The sequence below is a fragment of the Odocoileus virginianus genome, chromosome 8, assembly GCF_023699985.2.
Source record: "Odocoileus virginianus isolate 20LAN1187 ecotype Illinois chromosome 8, Ovbor_1.2, whole genome shotgun sequence".
Lineage (NCBI taxonomy): Eukaryota > Metazoa > Chordata > Mammalia > Artiodactyla > Cervidae > Odocoileus > Odocoileus virginianus.
Genome location: NC_069681.1, coordinates 34,081,086 through 34,100,292, shown reverse-complemented (window position 1 = coordinate 34,100,292; position 19,207 = coordinate 34,081,086). Strand labels below are relative to the sequence as shown.

The following is a 19,207-nucleotide window of genomic DNA, read 5'->3' as shown; positions in this document are numbered from 1 at the left end:
TAACCGAGAGAAGCCCGGCCAGACCGGATGCGGAAGTGAGGAGTGAGCTCCGCCACGCGGCCAAGCCCCGCCCCGCGGCCGAGCCCCGCCCCGGCCGCGCCCACCAGGCCCGGCCTCGCGGGGTGACGTGTCTGAACTCTGAAGGCGGAAGCGGGGACGAGGTCGCCCGGGCAGGAGTTGGCGAGGTGCGGCTGGCTGCTGGGTGTACGCACGCGCAGCCCTCGCAGTGGGCGGGCCAGATTGCGTCTGGAGCCGGGAGACCATTGTTACAGAGGCAGACATCCCTTTTCCGGGTTTTTGCTGATGCTGAGCTCGGCGGATAGAGGTGGTGATGTGGATAGGGAAGCAAGAAGACACGCCTTAGACACCCCCACTGCTGCGGGCTGGGTCTCCAGTAGCCATTCGACGGCGAGCCGTCAGCCTGCCCCCTTTCTTTCCTCTGTGAATGGAGGAGGATAAACGCGCGTGGAAAACGTCAGGTTTCTGTCAGCGCTGAAAGTCTGTTGTTTTTCAGTCGCTCAAGTCGTGTCCGACTTTTTGCTATCCCAGGGACTGCAGCACGCCAGTGTTCCCTATCCTTCACCATCTCCCCGAGCTTGCTCAAACTCATGTCCATTGAATCGGTGATGCCATCCAACTATCTCATCCTCTGTCGTCCCCTTCTCCTGCCTTCAATCTTTTCCAGCAGCAGGGTCTTCCAATGAGTTGGCTGATCGCATCAGATGGTTGAAAGTCTGTGACTGTCAGTTCAGATCTAGAATTGAACTGGCCACACTTCCAGTAGTGTTCCAGTTACTAGTTCCTCCTTCGTGTTCCAGACGCTACTGTAGGCTCCCGGGGTGTAGAGCTAATGGGGGTGAGGGGTGGGGGGTGAGGCAATCCACAAATAACCTCGTTAATGCCAGGAAGCAGTAAGTGTTTTGGAGTGTCAGCGTTAAGCAGAAGAGTGGAATTGAGTGATTTAAAGATTTTATAAGGTCGCTATTGTCAAGAGTGGACGCTGAGAGGTTATTGCAGGAAATACACGTCCGAGAGAGCTAAGATTTTGGCTTGGACTAGAGTGTAGCTGTGGATTTGGAAAGTATGGAAAGGACTTAGCGTACTTCAGCGACCCAGCGAACACAGCTTGTTGAAGGACTGTATGTGGTGAATGAAGAAGAAATTTAGGTTATCTTCTAGGTTTGGGGCTTGAGAAGCAGGTGATGTGCAAAACAGGAGGAAAAGGTTGGAATGGGGCCAGTGAGATGGTGAAGATCAAGTATTTAGTGGCACCGGATAAACAGTGGACAAGAAATGTTCATTTTTCTGCCCCTTTCTAAATGTAGAGAACATTTGCTTCCTCTTATTATATTGGAAATCTCTATGACTTCAAGTATGGAAGTCTTTTCACAGCCCAAATAAATTCAACAAATATGTTAATTGATTTGCCCAAGGGAGAAGTGACCTAGACTGGATGCCACCGCTCAGGCCCCTTCAGCCTCCTACTCACACACCCCCAACCCCAGCTTTCTTATAAAAATGGCTCCCTTTTCTCTTTCCTCTGCCTGCGCTTAACGTATATTCTGGCCCTCTCTCCCATCCTCCCTTAATCTTCCCAACGATCTAAAGAAGATGGACAAACTTTTTAATTCCCAGTTCTCCCTATGACCTGGAACTTGATAAATTAATTTGCCCAAAGTGCACGTTACTGGATAGTAGTGTTCCAAAGCTGCAGTTCTTCGTGGGCATTACCACCTCTGCAAGCAAGAATTCTTCCATTGTTTGGTTATCCCCACAGAATACAGATCAGTGGTTCTTAGCCTTTTGCTGGGTCATAGATTCCTTTGAAAATTTAATAAATGTTATAAAATTTCCAGGGGGGAAATGTGCAGATACTCAAAGAATTTAGATAGAGTTGCATGGAGCTCTACACTTTTCTGAATTATCCTCTTAGCAAACTTGCCCATTCTTGAATTCTGAGCTGGGGGTACATCTGGGTTATAATTCCTTGCTATGTGCTCTAAATTGATGCCTTCTTCTGCAGATTTGATTGAAAGTTAAACGTCAGAGGAATGGACTTTGTAAACAAAAACTGTGGCCCATACTTCCAGTTCTGCAAGGACCAAGCCATTTGCTACTGCAGTCACCCAACAACAGTGCACCCTGAGGGGAATTCAGGATGGAGGAAAAAACAAGAATATTCTGTGCTTTGGAGCCTGGCCCTGGAGAGTTAGAATGCATATCTAAGGAATTTCACTGAACTCAGATGCTTGCATCTGCTCATATATACAAACGCACTAAAATCTTTAACTTGAGATGTCTATTCTTTGTGATTAGCAGTAACCTTTTGATATTGGCCTAGCTATTTTGTTCCAGCCAAAAAACTCATATACATCCTGTCTCCTCCCTTACCTCTTGAGATAGGTTCTTCAGAGCTATCTGAGAGGGGGTTTTCTATGCTATGTTCCTCAGTAAGGTCCCTAAATAAAACTTAAAACTTCCATGTTGTGTTTCCCCTTGTCACCAAAAGCAAGTTTCTCCTGGAACAATGTACCACACACACACACACAAGTACGCCATGACAGGCAGCACGTCGCTTCAATAGGGAAAGTGACAAATTTGCTCAAGTATGATCATAGCAGATTTCTATTTTGCATGAACTACATTTCTCACTGGGCTCTATAGAGTATGCCCATGTCTTCTTTTGTAAAGAAATGTCAACCTCATCTTCCCCTACTTGCCTAATCCCATGTACCTCCCCACCTCATTTCCACTCACCCTTAAAGGGAGTCTTATTTAGTCTATGCAAACACTATGCAACAAACAAATTGTCCCACGCAAGGAGCCACTGCATCCAATATTGGGAACCGGGCCCTGCAAACACCTCTGAGTAGCTACTTGAAGATTGGGGGCTGGTTTCTCCCCCCCTTTTCTTCCTCATCCTGCACCTAACCGTCTCCCAAACTTCTTCCCTCTGCCAACTCAGCCTTCATCAGCAAGTACTTTGTGTAACATTCCAAGTCCGTAATGGGGGTTGGTGTGCCTCAGGCACTGAGGTGAAGAAAACAGTGGGAAAATAGGGCAAGGCAGCAAGCCTGGGGCGCTGGGCAAGTGAGACACGCTCCCCGACGCCCCAAGGGGGCTCCAGATAGGAATTTGGAAGCGGAATGCGGGCGCTGGAACCGCTCTCGTAGCAACAGCCCCAGCCGGCCCGCCGAAAACATGGAAAGTGGATTTCCTCGCTGCTCCCTCCCGGAAACTCCCCGGGGCGCTCGCTATCGCTCGCACGGAGCATGTGCGGGCGGCCTCGCGCATGCGCCGTCGAGGTCCGGGTTGGTTTCTGTTGCGGAACCCGCGGCGTCTCCTAGCGCCACCGGAACTCTCCGTCGCGGGGCCGGCCTCCCTCAGCTCGGGCGGCCTGCTCGTCGTCTCCGAGCCTCCCCCCGTCCCTCCTTCCCTCTCTTCCACCCCGCGGCTCGGCCGCCCTTTCCCCGAAACAGCCGTCATGAGCGCGAGGCTGCCGGCGCCGTGTCCCCCTCGGTGGTGGTTGCTGCTGTCCCTGCTCCTGCTGGGGGCGGCCCCGGGCCCGCGTCGGGGCGCCGCTTTCTACCTGCCCGGCCTGGCGCCGGTCAACTTCTGCGAGGAAGAGAAGAAGAGCGACGAGTGCAAGGTGGGCGCGGCCCGGCGGACCACACTCCCCTCACCCTGGCCTGGGAGGAACTGGGGTCCGAGGGGAAGGGGGCGTAGCCGCCGTGGGGCGGGAGTTGCGATCCATGTCCCCCCTCTCAGAAGCGCGGGGCCGTGGGTCGGAGGCGGCTCCGGAACGGCCTCGGTGAGCGGCGGGGGTAGGTTTGTGGAGAACTCGGTGGGCCTCGGCGCGCCTCAGGTCCGGCGGGGCCAGGTCGAGCGAGCAGGTGTGTGTGCGTGTGTGTGTGTGTGTGCGTGTGTGTGTAAGAACTGGGGGCGGTGAGCTGCGTGCGGGTCGGCGAGCGCTCCGCGGGTGAGAGGGTGTGTTCGCTCCACGGCGCCCAGGAAGGGGCCCCCGCCAGATCTTGCAGGAACTTTTTCATCTCATGGCTTCCTCAGTTTTCTACTTTTCTGGAACCCTGGTCGGTTATGAGGACTTGTGCTTTCTAGGACTTGGGGGTGTATTTTTAACCTCACGATTATGAGTCGCTTCCTTATTTGTGGGGTTGTTACACCCGGAACCGTGTGACTTGCATTTAATAAAGAATTGCTGTGATGGCTGAGACCGTTCATGTCTTAACCGTTTAAGTGTTAAAAAAAAAAGTTTTTAGTATGCAAAAATATGTGTATAGGATCCCACTGTTTAGTTTCTCTAAGACGGTTTTGAACACTTAAAAGGAGCAGGCGACGTTTTCTTCGTAGGACAGACCTTGAAAACTTTGTGATCTCTTAACGACCTTAAACCCAAGGCTTTTCAGTTTTAACTACTTTGTAAAAGAGACAGAAGTAACCTGCTTTGGGGTTATTCGGTGTAGGGCAGGACAGTATACCTACGCAATTATTTTAGATGGCTAAAACTTACCCTTTGGGGCGCGAGAAAAGTCTTTGAACCGTTAATAATTTTAACAATTCAAATAGTCGTTCAGCAGACTTTTACAATCTATAAATAGGTTTATTTACTAAGTTTGAATTTTTTAAGCTGGTGTTAATTTTATTACTACTAGCTTTACTATAGCTGTGAATTTCGAGTTTATTTTAGGGCACTAAAGAAGCTGTTAAATTTTTCATGGCATTTTACAGTTTCTGTTTAAAAAATTGGATCTCTAAAAATGTCTAAAGATCTTTAAGTTTCACGCAGGTTAACAGCGCTTCAGTACTGTAACTCTGGTACCTTGCAGTGCAAGGCGCTTTCACTCAGAGTTCTGACTGAAAAAAAAAAAAAAAAAAATAGTGCTTCCAAGCCGAAGAGAGAGCTAGTTCCACGAGCACACTAGTTTTTCCATTAAATATTTTAGTAACCAGCCTTTAAAACTTAGTGTTTGGTCTTTAAACTTAACAGCAATTGTGTATTGTATAACTCGAGCCGTTAGAGACAAAAATATTCTTGTCTCCCAGGAAACTCAAAGGTCATACGCTTATGACAGATTATCAGAATGTGATGTTATAAAAGATGTATGTCCAAAGAGCTCTAAAACACAAACGAGGAAACATCTGTGGATTGGAGTCTTCAGGGAAAGCTGCAGAGAGGAAGTGACATTTGAGATGGACTTCAGATATGAGTATGAGTGAAATTTACAGGTGTTCTTCCAGTGAGGTAATTTTGTTTCCTCAACAGGTTCTTTAGGTAGCTACTTTGTAAATTTTTAAAATAGTAAATTCTTGATTAATTTCAAGGAGTCCTTTTGGTGTTTTCATTTTCACAGATGTAGGGATAAAACAGGCAAGACAGATCATGTTTGATTTCTGAGATGCTTGGATTTCTCTCTGTGGCCAGCTGCATTCACATCTTAGTCAGTGGTAGCAAATCTCAGAACAGTACAAAGATATACTTTTAGCAGTTTTTCCCTAGAATTTGACTAATTGGTTTAGGGAATTTAAAGTATACTTTAACATTTCTTCTCCTTGCCTCTGAAAGGAGAAAAACAGTCTAAACTTTCATTACATCAATCAGGGAATTAATCATTTTTTCTCATCATTCCATGTTTGTTAAGGAAGACAGTCTTCTGTACACTGTCAGAAAAATGGAAAGAACTTATTTTTAAAATTGGAACTGGAATTGTGAAATGGGAATAATTATAAATAATTATTAATAATAATTACAAATATATTAAATACATTATAATTTATAAATATATAAGTATTATTATAATTATTATAAATTATTATTTCCAGAAGATGCTGTTCAGTTCAGTTCAGTCGCTCGGTCGTGCCCGGCTCTTTGCGACCCTATGAACCACAGCACGCCAGACCTCCCTGTCCATCACCAACTCCCAAAGTCCACCCAACCCATGTCCATTGAGTCGGTGATGCCATCCAACTATCTCATCCTCTGTCGTCCACTTCTCCACCTGCCCTCAATCTTTCCCAGCATCAGGGTCTTTTCAAACGAGTCAGCTCTTTGCATCAGGTGGCCAAAGTATTGGAGTTTCAGCTTCAACATCAGTCCTTCCAATGAACACCCAGGACTGATCTCCTTCAGGATGGACTGGTTGGATCTCCTTGCCATCCAAGGGACTCTCAAGAGTCTTCTCCAACACCACAGTTCAAAAGCATCAATTCTTTGGCGCTCAGCCTTCTTTGTAATCCAACTCTTATATCCATACATGACCACTGGAAAAACCACAGCCTTGACTAGATGGACCTTTGTTGACAAAGTAATGTCTCTGCTTTTTAATATACTGTCTAGGTTGGTCATAACTTTCCTTCCAAGGAGTAAGCATCCTTTAATTTCATGGCTGCAATTACCATCTGCAGTGATTTTAGGTTAGGAAATCAGGAGTTGGATGAACTGGGCAGGTCATTGATAACCATTTCCATCAGTTTTTTTTCCCATCTGTAAAATAGAGATTATCATATATGCCTGTTATATGGTGGTGGTGGTTTAGTCACTAAGTTGTGTCCCAACTCTTTTGTGACCCCATGGACTGTAGCCCACCAGGCTTCTCTGCCCAAGGGATTTCCCAGGCAAGAATCCTGGAGTGGATTGCCATTTTCTTCTCCAAGGGGTCTTCCTGACCCAGGGATTGAACCTGGGTCTCCTGCATTGTAGACAGATTCTTTACTGGCTGAGCCAGTACACACTGTTTATTATATATTCCCCTTGAAGGATATTTTGCCTTCACTAGAGAGAAAGTACAATATTTATCATTGTTGCAGTATTATACAATATTCATAGGTGTAGAGATGAATTAAGTTTATCTTCAGCGTAAGTGTAATTTATGGAGTATAGTCTTTACATAACCTGTGAAGTCCATGTCTTGTATCTAGCTCACTATGTATACTGAGAGATGGGCAAAAGAACCCTGAGGATTCAGTTATTTTCTCCTCTCAAAATTATTTTATGTTCACTTTATTGGCATAGAATCAGAAATCCAGTGAACATCAAATCCTATTCATATTCTTCTAGCTTCTGATTTATGATCTTCATTTACCTTTATAAATGGTATGACTGTGTTCTGTGGCTTTGTGTGTGTGTGATCTTTTTTTTAGCTTGCTATCATTACATGTATATTTGAACATCAGCTTAGTGCACGTTTTCATGAGGTTTCTATTGAATACATAGTATTTCATTGTGTTAGTATACTATGGTTTAATTTCTTGCTTACAGGGCATTTCAATTAGTCCCGATTTTTCTCTACTATAAATAACATTGCTAGGATGTATTTAGCAGGAATTACTTGCGTATTCACAACTTACTTGATCAAAGGCAAGAAACAATTTTATAGCCCTATTTAATATCTCCAGGTTTTTTCCAAGAAAGAGATTTGATTTACAGTGCCTGTATGCATGCTAAGTTGCTTCAGCCATGTCCTACTCTTTTGGACCCCATGGGCTCTGTCCTTGGGATTCTCCAGGCAATTATACTGGGGTGGGTTGCCACGCCCTCCTCCAGGGGAGCTTCCTGACCCAGGGATCAAGCCTGTATCTCTGTCTCCTGCATTGGTAGGCGGGTAGTTCACCACTGGCACCATCTGGGTGGACTGTCATGAGCTAAATGACTCCCTCTGTCTCTGTAGAATTTTATAGTTTTTATTTATAAATTTAATAGCTTTGTCATGGTACCCAAAACATTTTTTTAGTGCTGCATTACTTTTGCTGCTATTGACATTTCTCTCTTTTTTCTCTTATTTTGTTAGTTTTTGAAGCCACAGTATTAAAGAATTAAACCATGGTATTCCTTTCCTCTAGCATTTTACTTTCTTAAACTCAGGGGTAATGTGTTGACTACAATAAGTAGAATAAGTCCTGGTCAAGAGTGAATAGATCTTCACAGGGTAAAATGTGCAGTTAGCTTTAAACTGAGTCTTAAGTGTACGGAGTGGCATTCTAATGGCTAATAGCTGAAGATTAGTAAGCAGTTCCGGAGAAGGCAATGGCAACCCACTCCAGTACTCTTGCCTGGAAAATCCCATGGACGGAGGAGCCTGGTAGGCTGCAGTCCATGGGATCGCTAAGAGTTGGACACGACTGAGTGATTTCACTTTCACTTTTCACTTTCATGCATTGGAGAAGGAAATGGCAACCCACTCCAGTGTTCTTGCCTGGAGAATCCCAGGGACAGGGGAGCCTGGTGGGCTGCCGTCTACAGGGTCACACAGAGTCGGACACGACTGAAGCGACTTAGCAGCAGCAGTGAGCAGTTCACCCTTGCTGCTTTTAACTTTCAAGCAATTATTTAATGGCTTGTGAACATGAATAAACTCTAGAAAACGTCTGTCGATTTTTTACTGTTTGATTTATAGATAATGTTCTTAGATGAAAGATTAAGATTTTCTTTCCTGTCTTAGATGAAAGATTTAAGATTTTCTTTCCTGTCTAGTAAGGGGAAATGACCAAATGTACCCCCTAGTGGTTAAGAAAAAAAGTTTAAATTGAATTAGTTTAACAACTTTTTAAATTAAAAATCAGAATCTCACTTTTAAATTTCCTTTCTTGGTAGTTATTTTTAGAAGCTTTTAATAAATTCTGTGTCTGTTATTTTGGGAGCAGTTGCGTTTTATTTTGGAATTAGTCAAATTTAGGAAAACAGTTCTAAATGTTGCTCTGAACAGATACAAGAATGAACATTCATTTACTTGTTTTAACTTGACCATAGAGACAGTTTGGAGATTTTGAAAATTTAAAGAGAAACTGCTCCCACGTCTCCCTCATTGCAGGCAGATTCTTTATTGTCTGAGCCACGAGGGAAACTCCTTTTTTTTTTTTTTTGCATAAAATTGTTTTAGAGCTGTGGTTGTTCATTATAGTGGATGTGAGAGCTAGGATTAGGAAAACAAGCATGATTGATATAGATAAAATACGGTTCTACTGTCTCTGGCTCTCCATAGAAGGAAGCCCTGTAAGATGTGTGTTCTTGAACATCTGAAAACCGCAGCCATGTGCTGCACATGCAGACACACCTAAGTCCTAGAAACTGGTCTGTGCTCTTTCAGCCTCAGAGCCCAGTTCCCGAAACCCCTACTTTGACTTTCCGTTGCAGTTTACTATCGCCATGTCTTCTTAGTCAGTGTTCAGTGTTGTACTATAGTTAATTGTAGCTCCCGTCTATCTGCACTCTATGAGGCCATTCTTTGTTGCTATGAAAATTAACTAAGTATCTATGAAAAGCTTTGTAAGAAATTTGTGAATGTATTTTTCTCTAAGAGAGTTCTTCTTACTCTCACCTTTCATTCCTATTTAGTGCCCTTTGCTAATAACAGTGATAGAGACTGCAGTTTGTATACTTTGTATGTGCCAGGTATGTATTAACCTTAGTTGATCCTCAAAACAGTCCTGTGGTTTTTAGATGCGGACCCTGAAGGCTGGGTAGGATGCATTGCCCTCCAGTCAGGACGAATCGAAGGTGCAGCTCCAGGAGTGTGTGAGTCCGCAGCCTGGGCTCTTCACGTTGGCCGAGCAGATGCCTCTTCTGCTGCCCCACCCTGCAGGTGCCCAGCTGCTTGTAATCCTGGACTTGCACAGTTGCTGCACTTACAACGAAAAGCTCTTTACCTACGTAGTCAATTTTTAACCAGTCACATTTATGTCTCTTCCTTCCTTTGATACAGTCTAAAGTTAAAATTTTATTTTTTGATGGGGGAGCAAAAGAACCACCTTAGGATCTAGGAGAGCAGCTTCTGGGCCCCATTGGTGAGGTAAATCAGAATTTGTGAGTTCCAGCATGTCTGTTGGGATTTTTAAATTACATCCGCGTTAAGGTTTTCCTTCTTTAGACATTTTCCTACTGTGGACTTCTCCATTTTAAAGTAGTTGAAGCTTCCATAGTTTTCCTTTCCTATGGCTATACCTTGGCTTTCCCCACTGGCTCGGCTGGTAAAGAACTGCCTGCCGATGAAGGAGATGCAAGAGCCAGGAGTTCGATCCCTGGGTTAGGAAGATCCCCTGGCAAAGGAAATGGCAACCCACTCCAGTATTCTTGCCTGGGAAATCCCATGGACAGAGGAGCCTGGAGGGCTATAGTCCACGGGGTCACAAGAGTCAGAAATGACTTAGGGGACGTGCACACACACCTTGGTATCTCAAATCTTTTTGTGACTAGTCATTTATATTGATCATTGTACAAAGTGACTTGTTTTTTTGGCCGTGCTGAGTCTTCGTTGCTGCGTTCAGGCTTTCTCTAGTGTGGCGAGCAGAACCTACTCTCTGTAAGTTGCGGTGCATGGGCTTCTCATTGCCATGACTTCTCTTGCGGAGCTCAGGCTCTAGGGCAAAGCGGGCTCGGTAGTTGTGGCCCACAGGCTTCATTGCTCCATGGCATGTGGAATCTTCCCGGACCAGGGATCGAACCTGTATCCCCTCCAGTGGCAGGCAGATTCTTAACCACTGGACCACCAGGGAAGTCCCCAAAGTCAAATTTCTTCCCTGAGATTTCTCTCTACCTTGAAAAACAATAGTAGGTGTAAGATGGGACATACGTGATGGCAGTGGTAAAAGCAGAATCAGAACAGCTAGGAAACTGGAAATGCGGCCCTACTGCAAGGTGTGCCTTGAAGCCATCAAGTAGGGCGTAGTTGTGGCCACAGAGAAGGAAGTGACGGCCCACTCCAGTATTCTTGCCTGGAGAGTCCCATGGACAGAGGAGCCACAGGATTCTCTAGGTGGGCTGCTGTCCATAGGGTCGCACAGAGCTGGACGCGACTGAAGCGACTTAGCAGCAGCAGTTGTGACCAGAGTTGGGGTCAGAAGCGGAATGGGCTGATGGGGACTAGAAATAAAATTGTACGTTTGGGAGGAGAAGGATTTAGAAGGGGGATGATAGAACTCTCTATAAAAGTATTTTCATAAAAGATTTCTTAGGGTGATGTTGTAATCGGTCTTGTTTTGTCTATGTCTTGCTTTAGGATTTACAGTCTCGCTTACGATTACTCTGTACCTTTCTTATGTTGTCACAACTTTTCACGCTCGTAACAACTCATCTTGAGACAGTCTGAAAGTGGGGATGTTGAAAGTAACCTTAAGACTCTTCAGAGTCATGTCAGATTTTGGGGTTGGTGGTCTCTAAGGCAAATTTCCAGATGGAGATGCACTTAATTAACATATGGATGCAAAATAAAGATGTTTAGAATGGAAAATGACCTTAAAGTTAATCAAATACTGCTCTCTTATAGCAATTGCCATTTTAATGAAAAAACAAACTAGAATCCCATAGATTTAGAAAATTAACTCCTAGTAGCTACCCCCAAAACACAAATAGCTTTGTCACTTTTTTCTTTCACTTCCTTCAGTGAATGCCCTCTCTTCCCCACCTGGATTATAAATTCTTTAAAAGGTAAAGCATTCATGTGTTTTATATTATTATAGCATTCACAGTGTCTAATACAGGACATAATGGGCTTTGAATAAATGTGTTGAGTGAATGAATTTCTCATGGTTTTTCAGGATTTGTCGTTTTAAGTATTCTTCGGTTTTCACATACATTGCAAATTTTAGTATTTCCCCCTATTTATTATTTCTTTTGAAGTCATCTTTCCTGCTTCTGACATGTTTCCACACTAAATTTTACTCTTTCGTCTTTATTTCTTATTGCTTTCATTTGGCTTCTGTCACTTGATAATATGACTGAAGTCCACTCTTATCTTTAAAGCCTTTTCTTTTTCCAACTTTTAACTGCAGCAATTTTCAGAATTCAAGAGTTGAAAGAATAATGATCAGTATATCCACCGCTTAGCCCACTAGAACCAGTGTTTGTTTAAATTTTCTTCTATTTGTTGTTATCTGTGTGTGCACTTAACATTTTTTAGAGACAAATGTCATATTTGTAGCGTACTTTTGCCCTTCATGAAACCACATACACTCACTAGCAGTCTTACTTCCTTTCTCATTTCTTGCGATTTTTAACATTTATCCTACTGTCATATTACGAAGATCTAGTAATACTATTTTTATGATACTTATAATACTTTTGAGATTCTTTTTGATTGTAACAGTCAATATTTAAAATAGAATGTTATAAATATAGCATATTTACAAATATATTGTAAGTTGCTATATTCTGTGTGAAAAGGTCTCATTAATTTTAATTTACAGTTCTTATCATGCTTTATTTTTTAATTTTTTAAATTAAAAAAATTCTTTTGTCATGCCCAGAGCATGTGGGATCTTAATTCTTCCACCAGGGATTGAACTTTCACCCCCTGCCATGGTCTTAACCACTGGACTACAAGGGAGGTCCCCTTAGTATGTTGTAAATGAGATGTCTTAAATTTTCAAAATCTCACAACTTAAAAAAGGGAGAATGAATGAAAGTGTGGCAGAAATAGCCAAGGTGAACTGAATATCCAAGGTGTGTTTTGATTAGTTCACCAGATGACAGGGAAAGGTCCATAATTTAGTGGTGATATCTATGATGGACCAACTTTCCTATAAAAGTAATTGTGAAAAAAAAAGTAATTGTGGAAAAGTGTCATAAGTAGAAAAGTGGAGGACTGAGAGCAGCAGAAATTAAAAGTGGTAGCAGCAGTTCAGTTTACTTGCTTTTCGGCAGTCCAGTTTTTGAACTTTTTTCTTTGTCTTAAAGTAGAACAAGTAATCCCTAGGTCATAAGGTTATTATGAGAGTTGTGCTTGATAATTATTACCTTCCCCTTTCCTAGACTAATAGCCAAGAAGGGAATAATGAATAGGCATAAACAGTAAATGAGAAGCCACTGTCCTTAGTATCCTTTAATGAGAGGGAGATGGGACAGCCTCTCCCAGGAACCCTCAAGGTTATCCTTACACTGATAGGTATTCAAATTGAAGAAGGTCCAGTTTCTCTTAAATAATAGATAATAATAGCTATCTTTAGCTTATAGTTAAGCATTTATTGTTATAGTTTAGTCACTAAGTCATGTCCAACTCTTTTGTGACCCCGTGGACTCTAGTCTACTGTCCATGGGATTTCCCAGGCAAGAATACTGCAGTGGGTTGCCATTCCCTTCTCCAGGGGATCTTCCTCACCCAGGGATTGAACCCCTGTCTCATGAATTGGCAAGCTAGTTCTTTGCCGCTGAGCCACCAGGGACCCCAGTTAGATATTTAACTTACTAGTTATTGTGTGACAACTATGAATCTGTATTGTTTTCTTTTTTGTTATTACATCATTCATTCTTCACGTTCAAAATTACTTGCCTGTAAGCACGTGTTTGTTAACGGTAGACCGAGGATTGGAAATGAGCCCAGAAGTCTAGCCCTATTCTCCCTCCAAACTGAAGTTTTGTTCTCTTTTTGTATGTCATGTGTTAATTTTTGTTTTTAGGTGAAAGATTTGTGGGAAGGATTTTTTTTTTTTTGCTGTTTTGGAAAATTGTGTGGACAGCCCTCCACAAATTGTAGACATCCTTATAAATCACAAACCAAGAATGAAATATGTTTCTTAGGTGATGTTAACATTTTTGTTATTAGGAGTAGAATTCAAAGCTACTTTAGCAGATCAGGAAAAGTTGATAGGTAAATTTAATGGGATGTTGATACTAGACAAAATGCCCAATGTTAGATGGATAAAAACTAGTAATGTACAACTAAGAAAATAGCAAGGGAGAGTGTGTGAGTCTTTGGACTCTAGCCTGAAATGCAGTAAGTGTGGTAATAAACAGTTTAAATGATGCTAAATTTTATAATCAGAAGACTGGCAGGATGTCTAGAAGAGAAATTTTCCTGGCTTCTAGAGTTTGATTCAGAGACTTAAAGTAGAGGAAGCCAGTGAATTTGATTTCTAAATTTGTGACAAGATAGTTTTTTTAAAAGGTTAAGCTAAAGTGTTGTGGGTTTCCTAAAGGCGAGTGAAGTAGGGAGTAAACCATCAGTTCAGTTCAGTTCATTCGCTCAGTTGTGTCCGATTCTTTGCAACCCATGGACTGCAGCACGCCAGGCCTCCCTATCCATCCAGCTTACTCAAACTCATGTCCATTGAATCAGTAATGCCATCCAACCATCTTATCCTCTGTCATCCCCTTCTCCTCCTGCCTTCGATCTTTCCCAGTGTCAGTCTTTTCAAATGAGTCAGTTCTTCACATCAGGTGGCCAAAGTATTGGATTTTGAGCTTCAGCATCAGTCCTTCCAATGAATATTCAGGACTGATTTCCTTTAGGATAGACTGGTTGGATCTCCTTGCAGTCCGGGGACTCACAAGAGTCTTCTCCAACACCACAGTTCAAAAGCATCGATTCTTCAGCACTCAGCTTTCTTTATAATCCACCTCTCACATCCGTACGGGACTACTGGAAAAACCATAGCTTTGACTAAAGGGACCTTTGTTGGCAAAGTAATGTCTCTGCTTTTTAATACGCTGTCTAGGTTGGTCATGACTTTTCCTTCCAAGGAGTAAGTGTCTTAATTTCATGGCTGCAATCACCATCTGCAATGCTTTTGGAGGCCAAGAGAAAAAAGTCTGTCACTGTTTCCACTGTTTACCCATCTATTTGCCATGAAGTGATGGGACCAGATGCCATGATCTTAGTTTTCTGAATGTTGAGTTTTAAGCCAACTTTTTCACTCTCTTCTTTCACTTCCATCAAGAGACTCTAGTTCTTCTTCGCTTTCTGCTATAAGGGTGGTGTGTCATCTGCATATCTGAGGTTGTTGACATTTCTCTTGGCAATCTTGATTCCAGCGTGTGCTTCATCCAGCTCAGCATTTCTCTTGATGTACTCTGCATATGAGTTAAATAAGCCGGGTGACAACATACAACCTTGACTTACTCCTTTCCCTATTTGGAACCAGTCTGTTGTTCCATGTCCAGTTCTAACTGTTGCTTCTTGACCTACATATTTCTCAAGAGGCAGATCAGGTGGTCTGGTATTCCCATCTCTTTAATAATTTTCCACAGTTTGATGTGATCCACATAGTCAAAGGCTTTGGCATAGTCAATAAAGCAGAAATAGATGTTTTTCTGGAACTCTCTTGCTTTTTTGTTGATCCAACCGGTGTTGGCAATTTGATCTCTGGTTCCTCTGCCTTTTCTAAATCCAGCTTGAATATCTGGAAGTTCACGGTTCATATTGTTGAAGCCTGGCTTGGAGAATAAACCATGGGGAATGGTAAAAGTGGAGACAGACTTCCAGAAGTATCTGAGGCTAATTTGAATCTTAAATTTAGCAAAAAGAAAGCTGTGAAATGTTTTAATTTACTAGTAATATTAAGCTCTTGTAGTAATAAAAAGCCACTGGGAATATGCTTCCAGAAGCTCTCTTAAAGTTATATGAAACAAAGAGTAGTAAATTTGGTCATGGGTAAGATAAGAAAGTATATTTGAAGGAAAAGAGGTAAAAAGTATATCTTTGAAGTGATGAGATCTAAACTATCAGTTATAAAACATAAAAAAGAGATGAAGAGTGTCATTGAAGAATTTATGCTTTTGGCCAGAAAGGCTAATGAAAATTAACAATATCATCCTATACATATGTGAAACTTTGATGTCTGTATCTTGAATTCTGCCTGTAATTCTCAATGGTACACCTTTCAAGAAAGATAAAAGAGTAGGGCAAGGTCCTGTGAAAAGCAGCTGGCATGATCAAGGAGATAGGAAATTCAGAAGATTAAGACCTTTCCGTTTTGAAAGATTAAGACTCAAAGGAGAGATGAGAGAAGTCAGAAAATAAGAATAGGGTTTTCCTTCAGTCTTACAATCCTACAGCCAAGAGATGTACCATGAAACTTAAGAGAGTACACCACAGACTAGGAAAATATCTTGCTTCATCCATTAGGTGAAATGGAAGAAACTTTTCCTCTAAATTTATATGCTCTTCAACAGTGTCCTAGTTGTTTTTTTTAATGGCATCAGATCTCTGAACCGTTTGCCCTGTTTTGGGTTTCCCGAGATGGGAATTGAGAGAACATGGAGAACTACCTAGCAGACAGAGCTCTGGGATGAACTCTAGGAGTCCTGTCCAGCGTGCTGTCTGTTTTGTAGGGCCCTGATCTAAGAATGGACTTCTTACATTTTCAAGAGATTAGAAAAAATGTTTAAAAAGAGTATCATTTAGAGATGAGTGAAAATTACATGAAAATCACATTTCAGTGCCCATAAATAGTTTTACTGGGCTGCAGCCAGGCTAATTCACTTCTGTAATGTTTGTGGCTGCTTTTGCACTACGATCGCAGAGACTGTTTGTCCAGAGAAGACTAAAATATTTACTCTCTGGCTCTTTGGGGGAAAAGATTTACCAACCTCTGGGATAGACTAACATTTGAGTTATTTTTCCAGGTAAAGAAAAGTTTGTAATGACTGAAGTAAAATATGAAGTGTTTGAAAAGGCTATATAAAGGGTACTAAGCAACATTTTTTTTTTCCCATTACCATCCTGTCCTGTATAGAAGCCATTAGTCTCCTGTGACCTCTTAAATGTAAAATTAAATACAAATTTAAATTCATATCTTCAGCTGCACTGACCACATTTCAAGTAACCGATGGTCTCGTGTGACTGGTAGCTACTGAATTTGACAGTGCGGATAAGGCTGTTTTCATCATTGCTTAAAGTCTCTTGGACATTGCTGCATAATAATACTTACATAGTACTCTGTGACAGGCTCTGTTCTTGAATCTTCTCAGAAACCACTTGCAGCAGAGATGATTATTACCTCCATTCTACAAATGAAGAAACCAGGGCCCTGGGAAGTGAAACGACTTGTCCAGGATCACACAGCTAGTAAATGTCAAGAGTCAGGATTTAAACCCAGGCAGCCTGGGTTCAGAGTCTGTGTTTTTAATCACTTTGTACTGAACAAGGTCGAGAGTAAGGAGTGTACTTAATCATAGCACAAGGAAGCTAGCTTCTGTGGTGAAAATGTGGCTCTGTGGATTTTGAGACTCAAAATATAAAAAAAAGTTGTGTAGAGGGCCTTCCCTGGTGGTTCGGTGGCGAAGGCGCCGCATTCCCGATGCCGGGGGCCTGGGTTCAGTCCCTGGCCAGGGAATTGGGTCCCACATGCCACAATGAAGAACCAGTGCAAACAAATAAATAAAAGTAAATATTAAAAAATAGTTGTGTAGAATATAGTAGCTACATTCCTTCCTGGAAAGAAATGTAAAGATGTGAACTGGATTAACTTTTTAGGAGCTTTTGTTTTTCATAAGATAATATATTAAGTATAGTGCTTGGATTCTGGTGTATCTTCATAGCAGTGTTGACCTCCTTATAATTAGTGAAAATTATTTTGGCAGAGTAGGCTGTCACCTGGGAATTTTGCCTTCAAAACAGTTACAAATATTTGTGATAATTACTCAAACAATCTGTAAGGTTAAATATCATGCCCTAATTGTCTTGTTAGCCAAAATGAGCAGTGATACATTCTTGAGTATTTTATGCAAGGAGACAGGTAAACTTTTTGTGTTTGAGACAGTGTTGCCATTGAGTTGTCATTTTATTTGAGTAGTTTAGGGGGTTTATGTGCTGCTGTTTCAGTACCGTGTACAGAGGCTGATGTCTTCCATTGTTGGTCGTGAATACTGGAAGAGCATTTTAGTGGGTGAGCAGTGTAGATTGGTCATTCCCTATTCTGAGTATCATTACATTTATTTGGTTTTTTTAATATAACAGATTCATGGCACTTCATGTATTAGGCACTGTTTGATGTACTTTATAAATGCTAACTCATTTAATCCTTATACCTATTTGAGATAAATAACTATTATCCCCACTTTGCAGATAAAGAAACGGAAGCACCCATGAGGAAACTGAGATGTTAAATAATTTAGCCAAGGATAAATAGTGGAGCCTGGAACTTGAACCCAGGCAAAGAGACCCTAGAGGTCTACTCTTGCCCACTGTTTGGTATTTTTCCAGTGATAGTGTATTATTAGTTTTTGTACATTGAACATCTTGTCTCACTTTTGAGGTTTTGCCAGGTATAGAGGACTGCTGACAACACTAGTAAATGAGATCAAAATGGGAGATGTGGCTTTATGCACTTGCAGGTAGCCTTATGGTCAGAGTTCAGAGGCAGCCATGGTGATCTGACCCTATAAAATACAGTTAAACAGCTCCTGTTTGTTTGTTTTTGATTAGCACCCAAAGCACTTCAGGGCACAAATTACTTACTGACATTTTCAACTAAAGAATTCTGTCTTGAGTAGCAGTGAGCCACTATTGGGAGAAGGGTACATGGGGTTCTATGGAACTTCAGATATGCCTTGGAGAATTTTGGGGAGCTTCAGTAGGCAGGCATGGCTTTAAGTTAGCCCAGGCTTCCTAGGAAGTTCATTCAGCTTTGCTCTCTCTGCCCTGTTGTTGCACTTGATTTGGTCTTCATAAATTTCTTCTCTGTTACTACCTTTGTAGTTAGCATTCTCAAATTGATCACAGCTGTCCTCCTTTGGACATGTTGTTGTTGTCCGTTTTCTGTCTGCTTAAGAGCATGAGATTGTATTTCTAGGACAGTTGTTCTGTAAATTTCTTACCTACCTGGCATTTCTTTTTATTTCTTTAATAGTCCGATGTTTAATAGCTAATTTTTTATCAGTAGGCATACTCTGATATGTTTCTAGTTTTTTAGTGGACAAGTCTGCAATATACATTCTGATATATGGTCTCTTGGGCATGGATGATTTTATTTCTAGGGGGTAAGTTCTCATAAGTAGGATTGCTGGGTGGAAGATTTTATGTATTAATATTTTGCTTTTCAAAAGGCTGTAACCACTTCACATTTCAAAGAGCCACAGGTGTTATATATAGCTTTTGCAATTTTTTGGCCCAAGTTTACTAGTATCTCAGCTTAGTTACAAATGTGTCTCAAAATTCGTTATCTCCAGATTTTTAAAAATAAATGCCATGACTGTTTATCCTCCTACACTTAGATATCTCAAAGGCACTTCAAACAAAACATATCTAAAGGCAAACTCATGATCTCTTCCCCAAAACCTAATCTTCTTCTGGTGTCCTTTTTTCTTTGACTTGTCCAGATCAGAAACTTGGACAAGTAATTCGTCTCTCGTCTTTAAACTTAAGACATCTTTAAACTCTTATCTTTACTCTCTCTCTGACACACACATACACACACACACACACACACACACACACAACACAACACAATCAAAGTCCTGTCAAGTTTATTTTCAAAATATTTC

At 41.8% G+C, this 19,207-nt stretch overlaps 1 protein-coding gene and 1 long non-coding RNA gene across 3 annotated transcripts in view; both read left to right on the top strand.

The window, feature by feature from the left end:
- The first annotated feature begins 176 nt into the window (after positions 1-176).
- On the top strand, positions 177-2,480 carry LOC139036236 (uncharacterized). Its single transcript, XR_011488944.1, has 2 exons — positions 177-325; positions 2,024-2,480. It is a non-coding gene; the product is annotated as an uncharacterized lncRNA (long non-coding RNA).
- Positions 2,481-3,304: 824 nt separating this feature from the next.
- Positions 3,305-19,207, top strand: part of TM9SF2 (transmembrane 9 superfamily member 2) — a 50,679-nt gene continuing 34,776 nt past the window's right edge. Inside the window, exon 1 of one of the 2 annotated variants that reach the window (XM_020898585.2) lies at positions 3,305-3,649. In XM_020898585.2, the coding sequence (XP_020754244.2) occupies positions 3,485-3,649 (165 nt within the window). In that variant the 5' untranslated portion in view covers positions 3,305-3,484. Of the gene's footprint in view, positions 3,650-5,212; positions 5,261-19,207 lie in introns of those variants that run through there. The other variant, XM_070471455.1, reaches the window with a different exon arrangement.